The sequence below is a fragment of the Mesocricetus auratus genome, unplaced genomic scaffold (assembly GCF_017639785.1).
Source record: "Mesocricetus auratus isolate SY011 unplaced genomic scaffold, BCM_Maur_2.0 Super-Scaffold_100021, whole genome shotgun sequence".
Lineage (NCBI taxonomy): Eukaryota > Metazoa > Chordata > Mammalia > Rodentia > Cricetidae > Mesocricetus > Mesocricetus auratus.
In genome coordinates, this window is record NW_024429202.1 from 29069929 (window position 1) to 29092427 (window position 22499).

At 53.6% G+C, this 22499-nt stretch overlaps 1 protein-coding gene across 2 annotated transcripts; it reads left to right on the plus strand.

The window, feature by feature from the left end:
- Positions 1-5206: 5206 nt before the first annotated feature.
- Positions 5207-21653, plus strand: LOC101833852 (tyrosine-protein kinase ZAP-70). 2 transcript variants are annotated; one of them, XM_021230306.2, is made up of 13 exons: positions 5207-5356; positions 14723-15133; positions 15764-15924; positions 17501-17639; positions 17730-17814; positions 17895-17938; positions 18119-18164; positions 18453-18645; positions 19061-19267; positions 19596-19788; positions 19878-20018; positions 20116-20228; positions 21259-21653. In XM_021230306.2, the coding sequence occupies exons 2-13, from the start codon at positions 14732-14734 to the stop codon at positions 21380-21382; spliced, it is 1848 nt and encodes a 615-aa protein (XP_021085965.1). In that variant the 5' UTR covers positions 5207-5356; positions 14723-14731; the 3' UTR covers positions 21383-21653. The 2 variants fall into 2 exon arrangements, with proteins under 2 accessions (XP_021085965.1, XP_040585407.1); XM_040729473.1 differs by lacking the exons at positions 5207-5356; positions 14723-15133 and adding an exon at positions 15279-15296.
- Positions 21654-22499: the final 846 nt, after the last annotated feature.

The following is a 22499-nucleotide window of genomic DNA, read 5'->3' on the forward strand; positions in this document are numbered from 1 at the left end:
CATTTTTGTTTGGTTTGGTTCTTGAGAGTCTCGTGTATCCCAAGCTGACCGCAGACTCCCTGTGTGGTCAAGGATTATTTGAACACCTAAGATTATTTTTTCCCTTAGATGTGTGTGTGTGACTGTGTGCGGGTGTGTGCATTAGAATATAAGTGCCCCAGAGGCTAGAAGAGGGCGTTGGATACCGTGGAACTGCAGTTCTAGGAGCTTGTGAGCTGCCTTAAGTTCCTCTGCCAGAGCAGCCTGCCCTCAGCTGTCTCTACAGCCCACACTTGGAACTTCTGGTCTGTACTCCTAGGTACTGGGACTACGGGCGTGTACACTGTGTGGTGTTACGATGGAACCCTGGGCCTTGTGCGTGCTAAGCAAACACACTACCAACTGAATCAACACCCCCACCCCCTCAACCCCTCAGTTACTAGGGCCAGAGACCCCACCTCACAACACATCCCTGCTTCGGGCTGTCCCATTGGCTGTTCCCTCTTCCCCACACCTTTCTGATTGTCTCCTGGACCCTCTTGGCTCTAGATGCCGCCTCTGTGAGTCCTGCCCTGACCCATGTTCCAAATGACACACCAAGAGGTCTATTTCCTAGCGTTTTCTTCCTCCGTGGAACGCTTCATCACTTTGCTAGTCTCTGTCTCCATTAGACAGTCATCTCCACAGGGAAGAGGTCTGCACTTGCGGTGGCCTCAGCAGGCCCTTGTACCTCGGACAGGGATAGGCTGATTGTAAGTGGACTCTGAGGCACTGGAAACTGTCGTGATGGCGTGAAGGCTTCAGAAGGACTTGTTAGCTTGGGTTCATTTGCCAGAGGATGGATGATGGTCACTTGTGGTCTTTAAAACCTCCTCCCACACGGTGCTTGGCAGCTTTCAGTACCCCAGAGATGCCCCCAGGGGGCGCAAGGGAACGCCGAGGCTGCATGGATGGTGATGTTGAGGATGGCAACAACGGGCAATGTATTAGTCAGGGTACTTGAGTAACAGGATTTATAGAATGAATCTCTCTCTCTCTCTCTCTCTCTCTCTCTCACACACACACACACACGCACACACACACACACACGCACACACACACACGCACACACACATGCACACACACGCACACACACATGCACACACACACGCACACACACACACGATTTATTGGACTGACTTACATGCTACAGTCCAGCTAATCCGATAATGGCTGGCTGTGGACAGAAAGCCCAAGAATCTAGTAGCTTCTCAGTTCACAAGGCTGCGTGTCTCAGCTGGCCTTCTGTATCTGCTGGAATCCTGAAGAAGTGGACCCCAATGCCAGTGAAGGAATGGACTTGCTGGCAAGGTGAGGGCAAGCCGGCAAAGAGCAGAAGCTTCCTTTTTCCATGTCCTTACATAGGCTTCCAGCAGAAGGCATGTCTCATCCTAAATGCCTGCCTTTCCTCCTCAAGTTCTGGAAGTGTGTGTGTCTTCCCACCTCAAAGGTCAGACTAGAAGTGGGTCCAAGTAAGAAAACACCTCACAAGTGTACCTTCTATTTCTGGACTGTAGTTCATCTGGATATGGTCGCGTTGTCAATGAAGAATAGCCATCTCGGGCAGCATTTGTCTTCTGGCCTGTTTTACTAGTCACAACAGCTCCAGAGGTAGAAAAGAATGAAGGACAGAAGGTAGTTGAGTCATAGTGTGGGGAGGCAATCCAGGAGGGGCCCTGGTGGAGGAAGGCTGGGGGCTGGGGGCTGGAGTTAAGTGTGGCCTCTCTGGAAGGCTGAGCCTTTACCCTCTCGTCTCCCAGGGCACCTACCAATGTTTCCCTGCTGAGGCTGCGTGTTCCCTTAGCTGTGGAGCTAATCCTGGCCAGCCCAGCTTCAGCTACCTGCACACACAGGCCCCTCTCAGTCAATGTGAGGCTGAGGGAAGTTTCCTGGAGGCAACCACGTTGCCTCGCTAACCTGGGGGTATGACAGCATGCGATCAGTTTCTTCCCAGGCTCTGGGTTCACTATGAGTGTTTACTGGAACCCTCTAGACATTCAGCACACAACTTTCCAGGCCTGGTTCCCAAGCACTCATCAGCTCTTCCCTCTGAAGTTCAAAGGACAAAGGACACGCCTCCTTCTTGCCACCCTCCCTCACGGAACACCATTCTTATCTGCGGTGATCTGCAGTCTCTTCTCAGAGGTGGGGACACAGGGGCTGCTGCCACCACACAGTTTCCAGTCACAGGTCTCTGGGACAGGAAGGGGCATGGAGTTGCTGGGCTTGTGGCTTGCAGAGGCCTGGAGTCACCTTCTCTGGGGCACTGGAGATTATACCCAGCCAGGGAGTTCCACCCACCCAGCCAGGGAGCCTCAGCCTGCTGCCTTTCACATAGCCTTGCAGTTCCCCAGCTGCCTGGGAGGCTGCCCTGTTCCTCCAAGATAATCTGCGAAGTTTTCTCCTCCTGTGTCCTGTGTCTATCAATGTGCGAGTCATGGGGACAAACCACCTACCTGGCTATGCTACTCTTACTGATTTATATTCTCTCACTCTGTTATTTGTTTAGCATGTTTAGTGTTTTTGTGTGTGTGCGCGCACACACGTTTGTATGCGTGTGTGTGTGTGTGTGTGTGTGTGTGTGTGTGTGTGTGTGTGTGTGCCACGAGATGTGTAGGGGGCATTTGGGTCATGGCCCTATTGTGGAGCTCAGACATCTTGTGGAGCTGGTTCTCTTCCTCTACCTTTATGTGGGTTCTGGGGATGGAGCTCAAGTCACTAGGTTTGGCCTTCAAGCATCTTTACCCACTGGGCCATCTTGCCAGAACACTCTGTTTTGTTTTACTTACATTTTAAAATTATATATATATATATATATATATATATATATATACATGTCAAGTGTGTGCATACCACGGTACATGTATGGGGGTCACACAACAACTTGCTGAAGAAGATTCCTCTCCTTCCACCATGTGGCTCATGGGGATCGAACTCAGGTCAAGCTTGGCAGCAGACACTTTTACTCTCTGTGTCACCTTGCTATGCTCCCTCTGTTTTTCTTTTCTTTTCTGTCCCGTCTGCTGCGCGGCCTGTGTCCGAGAACGTGCGGAGGGTGTCGGGGATTGACAACACAGAGACTTGTTCAACGATGTAAAGAAAACTTTAAGCAGGCCCCAAAAAGGTTCAAGAAAACTTCCTAAGAAAGGCTCCCACCAGAGAAGCTTCTGCTCTCTCCTCTCCCCTGGCTGGTTCTGCTCTCACCAAAAACTGATCTGGGCATGGCAGAAGAGGTGGTTAGTCTTTGGACAAGGTCGAGGTCAGGGTGGTTTCTTTGGGCAGGCCTTTTCCAGGAACTTAATGCCCCCAGGCATTGTATTGTTTTTAGTAAACATGTCTTACAGCTGCCTACTTCCAGGCAGAAGGGGAAGTGGGTCTCTGCTCAAGGTCTGGTGTTCCCACACTTTTCTTTTTTTCTTTTTGCCAAAAAAGGTCTCATTGGTTAGCCCTGACTGTCCTGGAACTCTGTGTAGACCAGGCTGACCTCAAACACACAGGGATCCACCTGCCTCTGCCTCCTACGTGTTGGCATTAAAGCAGTGTGTCACCACATCTGGCCTTCTCTGTTTTCTAAGACAGGGTCTCCCACTAATTCAGGCTGTTCTCGAACTTATGCAAAGGTCTTCCTTCTCCTTCCACCTGCCAAGTGCTGAGATTAGTGGCATGAGCCACTGACTAAATCTGCTATCTGACTCTTTTTTTTTAACCTCCTTCATCAGAAAATGGATTAAAAGGCACCTATAACCGTAAAGTACTTGCAACATTGGCTGTTTCTTTCTTGCTCTGTGTGATTCTGACACTGTGAGATCTCTTCTCAGTCTTCTCTTACTGCAGGAACAGAGTGCGAGCATACAGAGACCTTCCACACCCTTGGATTTTACTTTATCTCTGGAGAAAGGGAAAGCCGAGAGGGATTAAAGTAAAATAGAAGGACCCTGGCCAGGAGCCTCCTCCTGACTGGGCAGAGGTCATAGGAATCTGGTCACAGTAGATCCCCTGTGGAGTCGCTGAGAAGGGAGATCTGGGTTAGCACAGCCTACTGCCCAAGTGAGAGAGGCTCTTTGTGGGGAGGGCCCCTAAGGCTATCCAGCTAGCTGGGCTGAGTGTCTGTCCAAGTGGCAGGGGGAAAGAGGCTCCCAGAGGCCGTGGGGCACTGGAGTGGGTACTGCCGGCTACTGCTATGGAGTGGGTATGGGTAGTGGCTCCTGGCCTCAGGGTGGGAGGGTGCCGTAACCGGGCTGGGTGAGTACGAGAGAAGTTAGGGTGGAGAAGACGTTGCTAAGATGGGAGACCTGTGTGGGGCCGGACTGGAGTTTGTGGGTGCTGGGGGACCTCTGTCTACATGTCCCAACTCCATAGCCAGTTCTTTCCAGAGCACTCCAGTGAACATCAGCTTAGCTCTGGTGTTCCAGTGGGCTCGCCAACCCCAGCTTTAGGGCACTGCCTGAGAGAGGTCCCCATCCAGCTTTAGCTGCCTGTGGAATAAGTACGTCACTCCTCTAGGGTTCCGCCAGGGGCCAGCTCCTGTGTGCTTCCCCTTGGGAGAGCAAAGTTGGGCGCTGTGCTGACAAGGTTTCTGTCAACTTGACAGGAACTATTGTCACCTGAGAGGAGGAAACACTGAGAGAACACCTTCACAGACTGGGCTGTGGCAGGCCTGTAGGGCGTTTTCCTAATCAGTGATTGATGGGGAGAGGTCCGGCCTACTGTGGGTGGTGCCATGCCAGGGTTAGTGGTCCTGGGTTCTAGAAAGCGGGCTGAACAAGCCATGACTGAACAAGCCAGTAATCAGAGTTCCTCCATGGCCTCTGCATCAGCTCCTGCCTCCAGGTTCCTGTCTGTCAGTGATGAACTGTGAAAGTGTAAGTTGAATCAACCCTTCCCTCCCAAGTTGCTTTGGGTAACCCTAAGTAGGACAGGCACATTCTGGGGACCCCTCCTTTTGAGAACTTATCCCTCTCCCAGCACTCCAGGTCACTTCTGTCCCTCAGGTTGGGGCTCACTGTGGGCAGCAGCCTGTGCCCGGGCGCCTGGGAGTCCTGGCTGCCCCCTCCTCGCCTTCCCCTTCTGTTTCCAACCCCTTGCGGCTGACACTGCATGGCCCCGGAAATGCGCTCTGCCCCACTAGGGGCATGTGGCCCGTGATTTTCCTTGAACACAGCATTTTGTTGCTTTGACGTCAACTTCAAACAGAGCCCTCTTTCCTGTCTTCGTATCAAGGAAATAGGTTGAGCTGCAGAGAAACCTGTTGGTGAGAGAAAGAGCTCCGGGGACACCAGGCCTTCCGGCTAGGCCCTGCCGTGCCCTGTGAGCTGCGGTACTGTCGGGGGGTGTCCAGGTGAGTGGCCGTCTTCTGGCCTTTGTCCCGTGCCTTGTCACCGTGAGCATCCAATGTGACCGGAGGGGGTGCGAGTGGGTTCCAGCTGGTGGGCGTCACTCCCTTACCTTCGGCTCTGTGTGAGGAGGGTGGGGGCTGCAGGGGCTGAGGCTGGGCTTGGGGAGCCCCTGGTGATGGGGACAGCTCTACGGGTGGCCTCTTGGCTTTGACCACATGCGGTAAGGCAGCTGGGATGCAGCGGTGCCTAGCCAATCCTGAAAGTGGCCCGTTTCTGGTGGCCAAGGACAGAGTGATGGCTGTGAGCCAGGAGACCACTAGGTGGGATGAGGAGGATTTAAGGGACCGAGCTGGGTGGTGTCCATCTGGAGACGGAGCTAATGGGCACCCCTGGGGAAGCTGGTCTGTGGGGTGCCAGCACTGTAGCGTGTTTGGATAAAAGATGTTTTCTGGGTCCCTGGATTCCTGCCGGAACAGCTTGTTGGCTGTGAGAAGCAGCGAAAAGCAGGCCAGCACAATAGGACCCTGAGCTTGAACAAAAATGCCAGAGGCTCTGGTGAGGGAGGAGCTCACATCAGGCTCCTCTTGTAGGCAGAGCCAGAGGCAAAGGAGCCAAACACTCGAGTTCTGCTTGATGGCTGTGTGTCCTTGACAAGTTTCTTGGCCTCTCTGAGCTTCACTTGCTTTGTGTGCACGTTAAAAGCAGATACAAATGTGGCTGCCTGTGAAGCCTTGGTTTGTTTGTTGAGTAAGAGGCTGGGGGAGGCAGGGTCTTGGCAGGAAATAACGGGTCTGTGTGGTGAACAGGTCACAGTGCCGTTCATTGCTCTTGTCTTAGCTGGGGCATCAAGTACACAGTAGGTGCTTACTAAGGCTTTGCTGAAAGATTAGGGCCACTATCCCCTCGGATGGAGATTTTAGGTACCACCTGCTGAGGTCCCCCTGACAAACCAGCGTTCAGGGACATAGTAGCTGCCATATAATTGGTTGTTACGGTGCTAAGTTATCACTAGCTCTTGATGGTCTCAGGCTGTGATCTCCGCAGATTCTGGAAACTTCCAGGGGGGCTGCAGCATCTGGCCCACCCCATACTGACCACCCCTACTCAGGCCTGAGGAAGATAGGAAGGGGGCTGATGCTGATGTAGATACAGTTGACACCCCCTGCCTCCAGGGCCAGCTGCTAGTGTCTGGAGATGCCAAGGATGCTGTCAGTCACCCTGCCACACAGCGCAGCCCTTTCCTCGTCAGTCCCTCGATTCTGCAGGGCCCTGTCCTGTGTCCTTTTACTGTCCCATCTCTTAAGAGCAGAGAGAAGAAACTGCCTTGCTTATGGGCCACACAGTTCCTAGCACCTGGGCTGGGGTTGGGGGACTCACCTTACTGCAGGGGGTGGAGGGACATTGTCCCATCAATTAACAGATGCTCAGAGTGCTGGATTTGGAGTCTGATCTCTGGCCTCCAGCAGCCCAGCTCTCTAGGCCTTGATAGTTCAAGTAATTCAACTGCAGCGTTGGGGTCCTCCGGGACACAGAGTCTCCAGGGACTTAGTTCAACTCTGGATTCTGTTCCATGTGGATGATAATGGAGACATTAGTGTCTGTTTCTACTGGGTCTGAGGGAATGGGGGTCATATTGGGAGCATGACATCAGCCTTTCCGAGCCTCAGTTTCCCCAGCTGAGGGATAGGAGTAATGGTTCCCACGTAGCAATTGTGTCATGGAGCAGGATAAGCAGAATAACTCCCAAAGGATGTCACACAGCCCCATAAGGGAACAGCTGACATTGTTCTCAATGTGGCAGCGAGTGGGGGTTATAATAGAAAGCTGTGTGTCAGAGCCGGGCGTTGGTGGCGCACGCCTTTAATCCCAGCACTTGGGAGGCAGAGGCAGGAGGATCTCTGTGAGTTTGAGACCAGCCTGGACTACCAAGCGAGTTCCAGGACAACCTCCAAAGCCACAGAGAAACCCTGTCTCGGAAAAAAAAAAAAAAAAAAGCTGTGTGTCTCGAGGAGCCAGGCTCAGACAGGAGCAGAAGAGCTGACAGTGACCATGGTGGCCATCAGGGCTAGGATGCAGAAGGTGGGGGCCATGGAAGGCTCCCCCTCCCAGGTTTCCGATGCAGCCTGAGGAGGATGGTGGGAACCTGGGAACCATGAATTCTAGCAAGGAGCAGTAACTGAAAACCTGAAATATGTGTCCAGGACAAGGGCATGGGTGGCCCCTGAGCAAGTCTACCCTGCCCTGTGCGCTAGTGGGTGACGCTCCATGCCTACACCCAGACCTTCCTGTAACCCTCATGCTTGTCAGGCTCTTGAAGGGGTCCCTCTGTCTGACACAGCCGATTGGAATTCTTCTTGGCTCCCTGGTATTCATAGCCAGTGAAAATGCAAACATTCTGTACTTGCGGGGGATAAAGACGTCAATGTATTAATGCATGTGTACTGTGTGTACCGTATTTAGTGTTGAAGGACAATGAGCTGGGCTTGGGATGGAGGTCTAGACGGAGGTCAGTGAACAGATCTGAATGAAGGGGAGGGAGAGGGCATAGCAATGCAGAGGCCCTGAGCTGGGACAGTGATTGCTACAGCCCCATAAAGGGATTTGAGTAAGGAGGTTCCCATGGCTGGAGAGAAGGTGTGCTCACACAGGAAGGAACCAGGCCCTGAGCTTGGTACCTGGAGTCTGCAGCTGGTCTAGTCCCTGGTCTAGTCTCAGGCAGTGGGGAGCTCAGCTGTCTGCCTCCATCCATCTGAGAGTCACCCTCATGGCATATTCAGTACAACTAATTGAGGTCACTGGTACTTATGATGTAATCAAATCAGCAGTGTACTGAGTGATAATACCTGTGCTGTGTCTATTGTGGGAGCTCACTGCGGCAAACATGGCATGAGGGAGACTCTGGGTGAAGCCTGGGGGGTCAGAGGGAGAGGGTGGGAGGAGCATCAGGGCCTAGAAGAGAGTCATGGTGGTGACTGTGGACAAGTAAGAGGAAGTGTGTGAGACAGTGTGATGACACATGCCTGTAACCTGAGCATTTGGGGGCAGAGGCAGGAAGACTGTGAATCCAAGGTCAGCCTGGAATACAGCAAGGCCTTGTTTCAAAAAAATAATGTGTAAGGGAGGTGCTGATGGCGCATGCCCTTGATCCCAGCACTGAGGGGGCAGAGCAGGTGGATCTCTGAGTTCAGGCCAATCTGGTCACAGAACAAGTTCCAGGACAGTCAAGAAACCCTGTCTCGATTTGGCAATTTTCTCCAGGTGTCGGGTCAGATTCACAACAAACACATTGTGGGTAGGCATATGGAAAGTCAGCGAGCTTCCTGCTCAGTGCTGGGATGATTTACAGCCTTCACAGTACCAGTGGATGCAGAGACGGTGTTCTGGGCATCCTCAGGACCTCACACCACAGTTTCCCAGAGGGATCACCCATAGCCTTCTGGGTGGTGGTGATGGCATGGGGTGTGTCCATGAGTCCCTGAATAATATCAAAGTGGTCATGGATGACATTGATCAGGGGTGTTGAGCAGTTGGTGTGGGATGCACTGCTGACAATCTTCAATGAGTCCCTTCTTGTGGTTCAAGCCCACTGTAAACAAAGGGCATCAGCTTAAGGGGCGGGGAATGAGGACCCTCTTGGCTCTACCCTCCAAGTGTGCTCTGGCCTTTTCCATGGTGCTGAAGACACCAGTAGAACCCTGTTAGAACCGGCACCAGAGTCACCATGTTTGATGTTGGTGAGCTCTCACTTTGGAAGATGGAGATGATCTCTCTGTTGGTGAGTTCCTGCTCCCAGCCTTGACTGTGCCATGGAACTTGCCATGGGTAGAGTCATACTGGAACATGTAGATCATGTAGTGAGGTTAATGAAGGAATCATTGATGACAACAGTATCCACTTGGCAGAGTGGAAGGCAGCCTGGTGACTATTACACAATCTGGCCATTCGCATTTACTCTGATGTGTCTCAGGGCACTGCATGAGAATATGTGGCTATAACCCTGGAATGGGAAGGGACAAAGACCTTAGTGTGCACAAAGACCATAGTGGGCTTCTTAACCCAAGCTCTGCCTGATCTCCTCCCCTGGCTAGGTCCTTAGGTCAGCCCAGGCTTGGCCCAGGGTCCCGATGGGTTTGAAGGACACAACTAAGGACACACAGCTAGGTGTGATGAACTGGCCCTGAGTCTCCTTTCACACTAGGAGGGTGTAGGTGAACCGGCTCTTGGGGGCAGCCGTGCCACACTGGCCTGGCCTGCAGATGGGAGACAACATAAGGACCCGCGTCAGTGTCTTGCTCCTAACCCTTCATCTTCTGCCTCTGTCCTCCTCCGATGGCCTCAGCATCTCTGGCTACAATGTCTCTAAAGACTTGGTCTCTGCTGGGTGTTGGTGGCTCACGCCTTTAATCCCAGCACTCGGGAAGCTGAGGCAAGCATATCTCTGTGAGTTCGAAGCCAGCCTGGTCTACAGAGTGAGTTCCAGGATGGGCTCCAAAGCTACACAGAGAAACTCTGTCTCAACCACACCCCCCAAAAAAAAGAGACTTGGTCACCATGTTGCATGAATAGGATGAGGATAGACCAGAAAGGCCAGGGAGGTAGATGCCAACACAGGGATGCCAAGGCCCCCTGCTACCCGGAAGCAGGGCATGATTGTCATAATAGCGTCACCTGTAGTGTGATGGTGGGTGGAATAGAAACAGGGTAAACTCCTGGCTCTGGGTCACCTTGGTCTTAGATACCAGTCTTGGCTTGTAGCCTTGGACTAGACCCTGAGAACCAATCTTCCCCAGATCCTCTTCTATAACCAACTTCTGACTACCCAGGCTGCACCTGTGGTCCTGTGGAGCCGAGATGCTCAAACCACGTGACTGACAGCTTCCTGCCACAGTTTCCTGCTCCAGAGACCAGCCTTGTTACAGACCCCCCACAAGGCAAGCCCCCCCCTTAATCCTGCAGCCCTACACTCTGTAAAGCAGCTTTCGTAGTCGCCCAGGAGGGGCCAGCTGGGTTTGGGCAGATAGAAGGGGACAGGGAGGGCACATTCAGTGGAGTGCTGCACGGATGAACATCTGGAAGAGTCCCAAGGAAGCAAGTAAGGCAGCCTGACTGGGGCAGAGGGTGGAGGAGTTTCGATCCAACGAGGGAGCCATCGTAGGTTCTCGAGCAACAGAGGCTGCGTTGAAGAGCCACCTGGGGGCAGCTTGCAGACTGATCCCAGAGCTGAGCTTGAGTGGAAAGAGACTGTGGGGGCTCAGCTAACCACAGGCACTCTGTGAGTGAGATCTGTATTAATAGAAACAGTTGGTAGAGATCAAAGGAGGTGATGGTGACACAAATGAGCATCAGGCTAGAGATCTGACTTGGGGGTGGGGTGGGTGTACAGCCTGTGAGTTACCGACAGGATGACCAAGTAAGGGGACAAGACTTGGGGAAGGACAGAGGGGAGAAGAGGGGGCAGAGGAGATGGAGGGAGAGAAAGGGACAAAAACAAGCACTTAGGAAGTGTCAGGGCCAAAGGGGCTGAGCCAGGGAGTTCGTAAGGACCAGAGAGATGTGAGAGCAAACAGGAGGGAGGGGACCCATCACTCAGAGGACCTGGCAGCAGGGAGGAGCAGGGGCTTCAGATGCCTGCCTTGCGCCACACCCGGTTGATGATGTCAGTGCTGGAGTAGCCAGGGGTGGAGCAGGACACCAGGCTGGATGAGAGGTGGAGACAGGGGTGGCGCCATTCCAGCCCGTGTTTTCCTGCTTCCATAAGTGCTGATGTGCCAACATGCCTAAGCTTCCCAGCTGCCTTCCCAGCCCACATACAGTGGTCTGCAGACCACCCTGTGGAAGAACTCTGAGCTGATGGATGTGTGCAATCGCGAGACTACTTCTGTCACACTGTGGACTAGTCCCCAATTCCTTCAGGCCCCTATAGTCACCCCACCTAATGCCACTGACACGGTTTCCACACCGCAGTTCTGACTGGAGCCCACTCTGCATGCTGCTGGGTCGTCTGCTCTGTGGGCACCCGCTTCTCTTTACCTGTGGAGAAATACATCACTTTCAGCTTTGGGTAGTTTTGAATAAAATTGCTGTAGCACTCATGGAGGTTTTTCTGTCAAGCTCCTTTTTTATTTTATTTTATCCAAAGGAGCCTATGACTTGTTTCAAATAGTCTCATGGCATACTCTCTTAAAAGACTTTTAAAAAAGGTTCTCTTGGGACTGGAGAGATGGCTCAGTGATTAAGAGCACTGGTTACTTTTCTAAAGGACCCAGGTTCAAGTCCCAGCATCCACATGGGGGCTCATAACTGTCTATAAACTCCAGCCCTCTTCTGATCTCTATGGCCACCAGGCATGGTACACAGACATACATGCACACAAAAACATTCATATGTATAAAGTGATTTTAAAATTTAAAGGTTCCTCCCTTTTGCCATTCTCCCATTTTTTGGTTTTCTGATATAGGGTCTCACTATCTCGCCTGGCCTTAACTCTGTATTCTACCCAGGCTGGCCTGGAACTCAATCCTCCTGCCTCAGCTTTCCAAGTGTAGGGCTCACAGGTGTGTGTCATCATGGAAATTTGGATATCACCCCTCTCCAGGTAGAAACAGACAGCCACTGACTGTTGGGGGCGGGCATCCAGAGGTCTTTCCAACCTGGCTTCCTGTCCTGTATTTGTTCTGTGTGACCAGCGGCCCCCAGATGCCCAGACTGTGGCCTTGGCTTGATAGCATCCAAATATCTTTCTCAACATCAGTCTCCATCCCTGCCCAACCCTGGACACTCAGGGCAGATGCAGCTTTCCTCAGCTATCAAGCCTGCCCTTCTACCCCTGCCCTTGTTTGTAGAAGGACACCGAGTCCTTTCCTTACCCAGGAGGCCTGCCTGGGTCAGCTAAGCAGATAACAAGTAATTGTTATGATGAACTCACTTTTTTCCCCACAACATTGCATAAAAACAAGAACACAGAGAATGGAAAGAATGAATTGTCTCCTAGTCACCTCCTGGGTTCTACAGTTCACACTTTGCTCCACTTAACACAGAGATTGACCCTCATTATTCACAGATTCCATGTCTGAGAATTCACCTGCTGGCTGAACTTTGCAATCCTCAAAATAATCTGGTGTTTTCCCACGATTTGCAGATAGACACAGAAAGGAAAGAATGTTGAGTCTCTGACGACCATGTCACCACTGAGCATGAGCAATATGGGGTTCTGCTTCTTGTTTTTATGGGGGCAGCACATTTCTTGGGCCTTCCCATGCCAGGCAGATGTTATACCACAGAGGTCCAGCTTTAGCCCAACAACGTGTATTCAGTAAGGCATTTGGAACACGAGCACACACACACACACACACACATACACACACCCACATACACACACACTCACACACACACACACACACACACACACACACACACACACACACACACACACACGTGCACAGTACAGCCAGCTGTGATGGGAACCTGCAAATGCTGAAGAGATGAGACAGTAGGATCGCAAGTTCAAGGCCAACCTAGGCTGTGCCTTTTTTTTTTTTTTTTTTTTTTTTTGGTTTTTGGTTTTTTGAGACAGGGTTTCTATGTATTGTTTTGGAGGTTGTCCTGGAACTTACTCTGTAAACCAGGCTGGCCTCGAACTCACAGAGATCTGCCTGCCTATACCTCCGAGTGCTGGGATTAAAAGTGTGATCCACCATCACCCGGCCCTAGGCTGTACCTTTAATCCTGGTGTTGGCACAGGTTATAATCCCAGTACATGGGAGGTGGAGGCAGGAGGATCAGGAATTCAGTCTCAGCAATATAATGAGTTCAAGGCCACCCTCGGCTATATGGAACCCTACCTTAACTCCCCTCCCCAATAATTACATATTGGTCACATGGCTCGGGAACCGATGCCTGCATTCACTCATCAGTTGTCACTAATTCAGTGTTTGCAGAGGTTTTCTAGAACCACTGTGCATGACAAGAGTTGACAGTCTTCTTACCCATCCCTCTCCACCCATTGTCCATACTGTAGATGTTCCCAACACTACAGTCACAGCACCCATCACAGCCCGAACACTCTGCATACAGATCTGTAGCTGGGGCTCCGTCCTGAGTGGTCAAACACAGTGAATCCTAAGTGCACACTGTGTTTTGATTAATTCAGACACTGGTGTACCCCAGGCCCTAACCAGACACAGGACACTAGCATCACTACAGGCACTACAGGGTAGACAGTTGTAAACCATTTGCCTATCAGATTATATCTATCATCTATTTATCTATCTATCCATTCATTGATCCACTCATCTATCCTCCCGTCTGTCCATCCGTCCATCACCCATCATCCATCCGTCCGTCCATCCATCCATCATCCAACCATCCATCATCCATCCATCATCCATCCATCCCAGGCTTGAATTCACTGCCCCTCCTGCCTCAGCCTCCCTAACACTGTCTGGATTACAGATAGGAGCCCCTCCCTCCTTCCATCTCTCCCCTTTCTCTTCTCCCCCAACCACACACCTCATTTTGTTTAAAGACTGCGTCAGAACTATTAGAGTTAAATCCTGACATGCTTTCTGAAACTGGTTCAGCAAGGCTGAGGGGTACGGCAAGGGGAATTACAGAGGCACCCACTGTGATGTGGAGAAGGCTGGGCCCAGATGAGCTGCTCATTAGCCTTGCTCTGCCTGACTCTCTTGTCATGTTTTTTTAAGGGGGGAAGGAGGGCGTTTGATTTTTTTCGAGACAGGGTTTCTCTGTGTAGCTTTGTAGACCACGCTGGCCTCGAATTCACAGAGATCCGCCTGCTTCTGTGAGTGCTGGGATTAAAGGCGTGTGCCACCAACGCCCAGTTCCCTCGTGGTTTTTGAGGAGGTGACTCCACCTCATCCTTCTGCTCTGGGCTCAAAGGAGGTGGCCGGTCCAGCTATGACAACCTCTTTCCTCTCTAACATCACTCTTAGAAATCCTGACCTCAAGCTGCAACGGTAATTGTCATCCCTGTCTGTCACATTGCTGACCACCGCCTCCTCAGCTTGTGTGGCTTTCAAGAGGGCAGGGAATGACAATATTTTATATGTAATATCCTCAGCACCTAGCTTGAAATGTAAAAAAAAAAAAAAAAAAAAAGCAACGTGTTTGGGAAATGAAGTGACGGTTCAGGGTGTCTGGATGCTCTGTGCGCCGCAGGTTCTGAAAAGTCGGACTTGGGTTTCAGACTCGGATGGATGCCCAGGACACGGCCACTCCTCTCTGGAACTGACTTCGGTGCGCCTCTGGCTATACCCTGTAGATGCTCATCTCTCTCTGGGACCCTGACGGTCGGGGTTCGGGAAGGGCTGCGGGTCCTGAAGGTTGTGCCACGCTTTCTGCACCCACAGGGCCCGGCGATGCCCGACCCCGCGGCGCACCTGCCCTTCTTCTATGGCAGCATCTCGCGCGCTGAGGCCGAGGAGCACCTGAAGCTGGCAGGCATGGCTGACGGGCTGTTCCTGTTGCGCCAGTGCCTGCGCTCGCTGGGCGGCTATGTGCTGTCTCTGGTGCACGACGTGCGCTTCCACCACTTTCCCGTCGAGCGCCAACTCAACGGCACCTACGCCATAGCGGGCGGGAAGGCGCACTGCGGCCCTGCCGAGCTGTGCCAGTTTTACTCGCAAGACCCCGACGGGCTGCCCTGCAACCTTCGCAAGCCGTGCAACCGGCCACCGGGTCTCGAGCCGCAGCCCGGGGTCTTCGACTGCCTGCGCGATGCCATGGTGCGCGACTACGTGCGCCAGACCTGGAAACTGGAGGTGAGGGCGTGGCCAGGGGCGGCGCCGGGGTATAGGCGGGGCCTGACGGTTGGAGAGGCATGCAGTGTCCTCACTGGTTTGCAAGATGCTTCAAGGTCTGGGATTTGGTAGCAAGTGTACCGAGGACTTGGTTGATTGAGCCTGTGACCTGGAAGGGGCACATGTAGGTTCGGGCTTGGAGGCAATGGTGGAAGTTCGTCTTGCGCAGTCTGAGTGATGCCGGGGTGCTTGACTATCTATGATTGGCTGAAAGGTGGGGAGGTGCCTCCAGGGCTTGAAGATGACAGAGAGGACCATGAGGGGTGGGCCTGTGCCCTATAGTAGGATGACAGGGTCTATGGGCTGTAGTTCACAGTACGTGCTATGCCTGAGCGAAGAATTGTGTAGAATTTTGAAGCTGATGAGCTCCAAGCTGGCTAGGAGGTGAGGCCTGGCTACGGTGCCTCCCTGGTTGAATTAGGAGAGAGACCTTGGAGCTGCTGGAGGTTACTCTCTACAATTTGCAGATGCACTCTAGTTGTGCTAGAGTGGGGTCGTTTCTGGCGAGTCTAGACCATGCAAACAGGTTCTGGTGGCTGTCTGTCCACTTGGCCATGCGCACAACGTTCCTCTCTTTCCTCTCCTTCTCAGGGTGACGCACTAGAGCAGGCCATCATCAGCCAGGCACCACAGGTGGAGAAGCTCATTGCCACCACAGCCCACGAGCGGATGCCCTGGTACCACAGCAGCCTGACTCGCGAGGAGGCCGAACGCAAACTCTATTCCGGCCAGCAGACAGACGGCAAGTTCCTGTATGTGGGGCACGGGGATCCAGGTGATGAGGGGCCGGGGACTTGTTGGCTGAGACCCTGGGGGCCAGGCGGGCAGACCCGAGTGTGCACGCGGGCCTGGAGAGTGAGTGCGTCTATGCAGACATGCGCAGAGGTACTTCGGTACGGTAATGTCTTCACAGTGACCTGGAGAGGCTCACAGTTGGTGCATCTGTGTTGAGCCCAGCTTTTGCCATCTGCTGGCTGTGAGGCCTGGGCTGGGCAGCAGGCAATGATATGACTAGACAAGGTGACTGTGCCAAGGAGACCTAACAGAACCCTTGTCAGATGGTGGTGAGTGCTGTGCGGGAAGAGGCTACAACGCTGGCTGAAGGAGGCTTCCTGAAGACAGCCTCAGAAGAGGAGAAGGCTGGAGAGGGGCTTCAGAAGGACTGTTGGAGTTAGCTCATGATGGAGCAGTTGCTTAGCATGCAAGAGGACCTGGGTTCAACTCCCTCCCACACCAGAAAAGCCAAACTAAACAATGTAGAAAAGATGTTTTGAGGTGCAGGGTGCTTCTAACAAACCTGGTACAAAGGTCCTGAGGCAGGAAATAATTTGGCATGTTGGAGAACCACGGAGGCCAGTGTGCCATTACAGAGGGGGGTGACCTTGGCTTTTTTTCTTTTGGTTTGTGTTTTGTTTTGTTTTTGAGGCAGGGTTTCTCTGTAGCTTTGGAGGCTGTCCTGGAACTTACTCTGTAGATCAGGCTGGCCTTGAACTCACAGAGATCCGCCTGTCTTGGCCTCCTAGTGCTAGGATTAAAGTTGTGCACCACTACCTCCCGGCTGGCCTTGGCTTTTATAGTGAGAGAGGTAGAGTCCCTGTGGGAGATGTCGAAGCAGTCACTTCAACCTGCCCTATGACAGTACCTGCCTGGGGCCTGTGTAAAGGATCACATGAGTTGATACATGTAAAGCAGTACCATGAGCGAGATGGCATTAAAGTCAGCTCTTGTTCCCGTGTGACTGTGTGTCTGTGTGTGTCTGAGCCATGGCTGGGGTCATGTGGCTGCTTGTGAGTGTGTTACGGTTGGAGACCCTCTGAAGCGTCTGAAAACCCTGCCAGGTGCGGCTTTCTTGCTTGAGTGTGCGTTTTTTCTTTTGGGGTGTGTGTGTGTGTGTGTGTGTGTGTGTGTGTGTGTAGATGTTATCCGGACATCAGCCAAAGTCACTCAGGCATCCAGACACCCCTGGTGACTGGGTCCCCTGAGGATGACTGTCTCCCAGTGGGTAGCAAGCATGCCACCCCTGGAAGAACAGGTGGCTCCTGTGTACGGACGACCCACCCCCTGCTCCATACCCACTGTGTGAAGGGATTCAAGTCTGCCTCTGGATTATCCTTGTTTCCTGTACACTCCGCATTGCCCTCTCCCCCCCCATGGCCACCATAAAAGTGCAGAGGTTTGGTGGCACCCACCCATGGCTTTCCCATTCTCTGCTGCTGCTTCATGAGGTTCTGGGTGTGGAGACCATAGCACGTGTGTTAGTAGAGGGAACTGAGAAACAGGAACCCCCTCCCCATTGCTATAGGGATGACACCCTTCCTCCCCCTTCAGGCTGAGGCCCCGGAAGGAGCAGGGAACATACGCGCTGTCCCTGATCTATGGGAAAACTGTGTATCACTATCTCATCAGCCAGGACAAGGCTGGCAAGTTCTACATTCCCGAAGGCACCAAGTTTGACACGCTCTGGCAGGTAGGTCCGCCGTGTTCCAAGGAGAGCCCTGTGAGGTGCTCAGCTCCTGGGAGGGGCTGCGAGGGTCCCAGCTGACACCGGCTTCCACAGCTGGTGGAGTACCTGAAACTGAAGGCGGATGGGCTTATTTACTGCTTGAAGGAGCCGTGCCCCAACAGCAGCGCCAGCACGGAAGGTGAGGGGGCAGAGGCGGGAGATGGATATGCCTGTAGGAGGCCATCGCCCGTACCCACTGTCCCTTCTGTTCCCCCACAGCTGCGGCCCCCACACTCCCAGCTCACCCATCTACACTTACCCAGGTGAGCCAGTGTTCCCTTAGAGCTGAGACTCGGACACTGGGTGGGTGACTTCAGGGAGGTTGGCGAGGAGGAAAGATCGCTATGGAGGTGACGGTCCCTGGGGTGTCCTCAGCAGGCATGGGTCCCATAAGAGGGGTGGGTCTGGCTGACTGCTGCTGACCCTGTGACCTTTACCCTCAGAGACGAGTTGACACCCTGAACTCGGATGGATATACCCCTGAACCAGGTGAGCTGGCGGATGTGGAGGTGTGGGTTGGCTGATGCCCAACTGGCCGGGGTGTGGGACTTAGCAAGAGATGACAAGGCTAGAGCCATTGACAGGTGCCTGTCCCAAGCTCAGTCATGCCCATACCAAACAGCCTGCCTGTATGTCTACATATCTGGTGCATGCTGACGCATGGGGGTGGGTAAACCATGGCCATGTGTCTGGTGTGGCTGAGTTTCCCTTGTCCTCTGCATCTCCTCCCCGTCTCCTTTTTCTGACGTGGGAGTGCATGACTGTGTGTATGCCCAGCGCGCCCAGCATCCTCCGACAAGCCACGGCCGATGCCCATGGACACTAGCGTATATGAGAGTCCCTACAGTGACCCCGAGGAGCTCAAGGACAAGAAGCTCTTCCTGAAGCGTGAGAACCTCCTTGTGGCTGATATTGAACTTGGCTGTGGCAACTTTGGCTCAGTGCGCCAGGGGGTCTACCGGATGCGCAAGTATGATGGACCACTTCTGCCAGGGTGGGGTCATCTGAGTCAGGAGCTGGGGTATCTCTCTCATGGCAGCTTGCCTGAGAAGCAGACTCTGGGGTGGGATGTGACATGCTGGACCGTTACGGGGAAAGCTTGGGGACACCTGAGAGGGAGGCACTGCCCTATGCTAGGGAGGGCTTGGCTAAGCTGAGGTTATCGCAGAGGGGTACTCCTGGCCCCTGTGTTGACAGGCTGTGACATACATGTAGGGACTCCCTGGGGAGGTGTCACAGGCTGAGGTAGTCCTAGGCATCTTGGGGAATGGATGGATGCCCTGGCATCGAGCCAGAGGGTGTACCGTAGAACTCCGGGGACAGGAGAGGCCGGTGGGGTGTGTGCTTGCCCGGTTCACTCCGGCACTACGTGTGCGCCTGGGCAGGAAGCAGATCGACGTGGCCATCAAGGTGCTGAAACACAGTACGGAGAAGGCTGACAAGGACGAGATGATGCGAGAGGCCCAGATCATGCACCAGCTTGACAACCCCTACATCGTGCGGCTCATCGGCGTGTGCCAGGCGGAGGCGCTCATGCTGGTCATGGAGATGGCAGGCGGCGGTCCCCTGCACAAGTTCCTGATCGGAAAGAAGTGAGTCTGGGTGGATGGCTGCTCACAGGTGGGGGGATGGAGCTGGGAGGGCAGAGTGCGCACGCGCACATACACACACACAGAGCACACACACACACACACGCAGTAGGACTCCTGACTGTTTCTCCACATGCACCGTGGTGATAGCAGGGTCCGAGCCCAGGGCTCCCGTGGACGCCGAACAAGCTGATGCTTATGGAGCACTTGGCATCTGGCACTACTGTCGAGAGCTTTCTAGATGCCAGCCCCTCACCGCTGCCCAGATTTTCTGTGCTGCACCCATGCCCCATGGGAAACGAGGCTGACTCCACCTTACCCTCTACCCCAGGGAGGAGATCCCCGTCAGCAACGTGGCTGAACTGCTGCACCAGGTAGCCATGGGCATGAAGTATCTGGAGGAGAAGAACTTTGTGCACCGTGACCTGGCAGCCCGGAATGTTCTACTGGTCAATCGGCACTACGCCAAGATCAGTGACTTTGGCCTGTCTAAGGCACTAGGTGCTGATGACAGCTATTACACGGTGAGTGCTACCTCAGTAGTGTCTAGGCAGAGGTGGCTGGGGGGCCAGAGGTCCCAGAGTCCTGTCCCAGCAGCACCTCCCTCTCTCAGGCCCGTTCTGCTGGGAAGTGGCCCCTGAAATGGTATGCACCAGAATGCATCAACTTCCGAAAGTTCTCCAGCCGCAGCGACGTCTGGAGCTACGGGGTCACCATGTGGGAGGCTTTCTCCTACGGCCAGAAGCCATACAAAGTAGGCTGGGCAGAGTTTGGCAGTGGTGGGCTGTGGAGGGGGACCAATGTGAGGGACCCGGGATCCTCACACTTACCTTTGTCCCTGGCCTGAGCAGAAAATGAAGGGCCCCGAGGTCCTGGACTTCATCAAGCAGGGGAAGAGGATGGAGTGCCCGCCAGAGTGTCCGCCCGAAATGTATTCACTTATGAGTGACTGCTGGACCTACAAGTGAGTTCCAGGTGGGAGGGGGTCTGGTGTCTCAGTCCTGGGACTGGAGAAGAAGTCCTCGTGCCCAGTCAGCATCACCTTAGCTCTATCTAGGACTCCCTCAAAGGTCCGCACAACACCTGTGTGTCAGTCTTCCTGTGTCCCACCTTTAATCCATCCCCTCCGTACTTAGAGACACCGGCCGTGCATTGGGCCCTGTCACCAGTAGCACACAGATCCAACAGTGGTAGACCACCACAGCTGCACTGTCACCCAGCCTGCATCCCACGACTGGGATGGACTTGTAGTACTTACCTCTCAGCCCCTACAAGATGACACTCAATGGCCAATGTCTCGAGGAAGCCATTTACGCAGGACCCAGACACTTAGCACATTCAACTCCCATCACCCAACCCCACCCAGAGCGGACGATGAGCAACACACCCAAACAAATGTCACCTTACAGCGATTATGAAACATGATGTTCCAGCACTTGGTTTGATGCTCCACAAAACGACACAACATTGACTTTAAAACACTCTAGCTTACAGGGATGGGTTCATTCATCCTATTTAAACTCATGCTAATTCAGGCTCCTTCAGAAAACACCCAGGACATCCAAGCCAGAGGCTAGCACCCAGCAAATCCCACCCCAGTAACACAAACAACTTCCCTTGGTCCAGCTGCTCACCGGGCGACAACTTCCATTCCAAGTCACATTATCTCCCCCCCATGTAAGCTTGTGACTGGCTCGCATACCCAACGTGGCTGCATCCAGTAGTTTTCACTCTGACCTTCAATGCAGTTTCTGTACCCTCCTGGACAGACCTCAATGCTATACGATTACCATCTGTGTTGTGTAAGCCGACAGCTCTTCTTGTTTTGGGGCAGACCCCCCCAGAATTCCATGACTTTCACACCAAGGAGACATCATCCAACAGTCCCCCTGCTCCTCTGAACCCTGAAAAATCTACCCCCAACTTCTCACCCCTTAATGCCTTCCTGCCTCTCCCTGGTTCACACTGGGTTGTGGGTCTCCCCACCCCGACAGGTGGGAGGACCGCCCTGACTTCCTGACCGTGGAACAACGCATGCGGAACTATTACTACAGCCTGGCCAGCAAGGCGGAGGGATCCCCACAGAGTGGGCAGGTGGCTGAGGCTGCCTGTGGCTGAGCCCCGGGTCTCCCCACACCCAGCCTGTCTTCTCTGATCTCATCCTCGGCCCGGGGTGGCCTGTGTTCAGGAGCAACTGAGACCTCAAGCCCACAGCCCTCTCCAGTGTTCTATGTGATCCTCCTTCCATCTTGGGCTGGAGGTGAGGCGCTGGTAAGCCTCGCTGAGGCAATGGGCCGAGAGGGCGGTGCTCCCAAGGCTGGCTTCCTGTTTCTGTGTGGAGTCCTCCAGCCTCACTGTCCGTCACTGGAATAAACGCCTCTTCTCCTTCCCTTGAGTGTCCTCTAATCTGTTCTGGGACAAGGCCGGGGGCTTGGGAAGGGGTGGGTACTAAAAGGAGCTGGCAAGAAAGAACTCAGTGACCTCCTGTGTAGGCCCAGCCCCAGAGGGACCCCACGGAAGACAGGCGGAGCTCTGTCTCCTCTACTGTAGGATTATGTTCAGGTGAACGAGGTGCCAGGGTAAACTGGGAAATGGAGGCCAAGGTGGGTCTGAGGGCTGTGTGTGTGTCGGCCTCAGCATCTCTGGGTGCATTGTCCACCACGGACATGCGCGTTACAGCTGCACACCAGGATCACCTGGAGAGGTCTTTACAGATGCCCCACCCCCTCCCCAGTCAGCCGGAACAGGTTTTCTCGCCTTTGGGCAGCCCTCACGCCCAGTCCTGACTCAGTTGTTACCACACAACCCCCGGTACTGATTGTCACATCAGGGGGCCAATTTATCACTTGGTATCCTGAGTGTCATTTCAGCCCCACTCAGAACTCCCCAAGTCTTCCTGCCTCTGTTTCCTCACGCAAGCATAACCCAACAGGTGAGGTGGATGGAGCCAGAATTCTAGGTTCACCTGTGCTCTCGGTGGGACTGGCTCCTCCCTCAGTGGCTAACCAATTCCCCCTTCCCTTGGCCAGCATAACTTTTTTGGGCAGGGGTATATCACACCCAGAGCCAATGAGAGGTGAGGAGGAGATTTGCTGGGGATTCTGGGAAAGTAAACTTCGTTTTTATTTGTGGTGGCAAGCCAGGCACTCTGGAAAGCCTGTGGAATTGTGTGGGACTGAGAGTTCCTGAGCCTTGATGACGTGTGAGTAGTGTCGAACCAGGAATGGATGCTGTG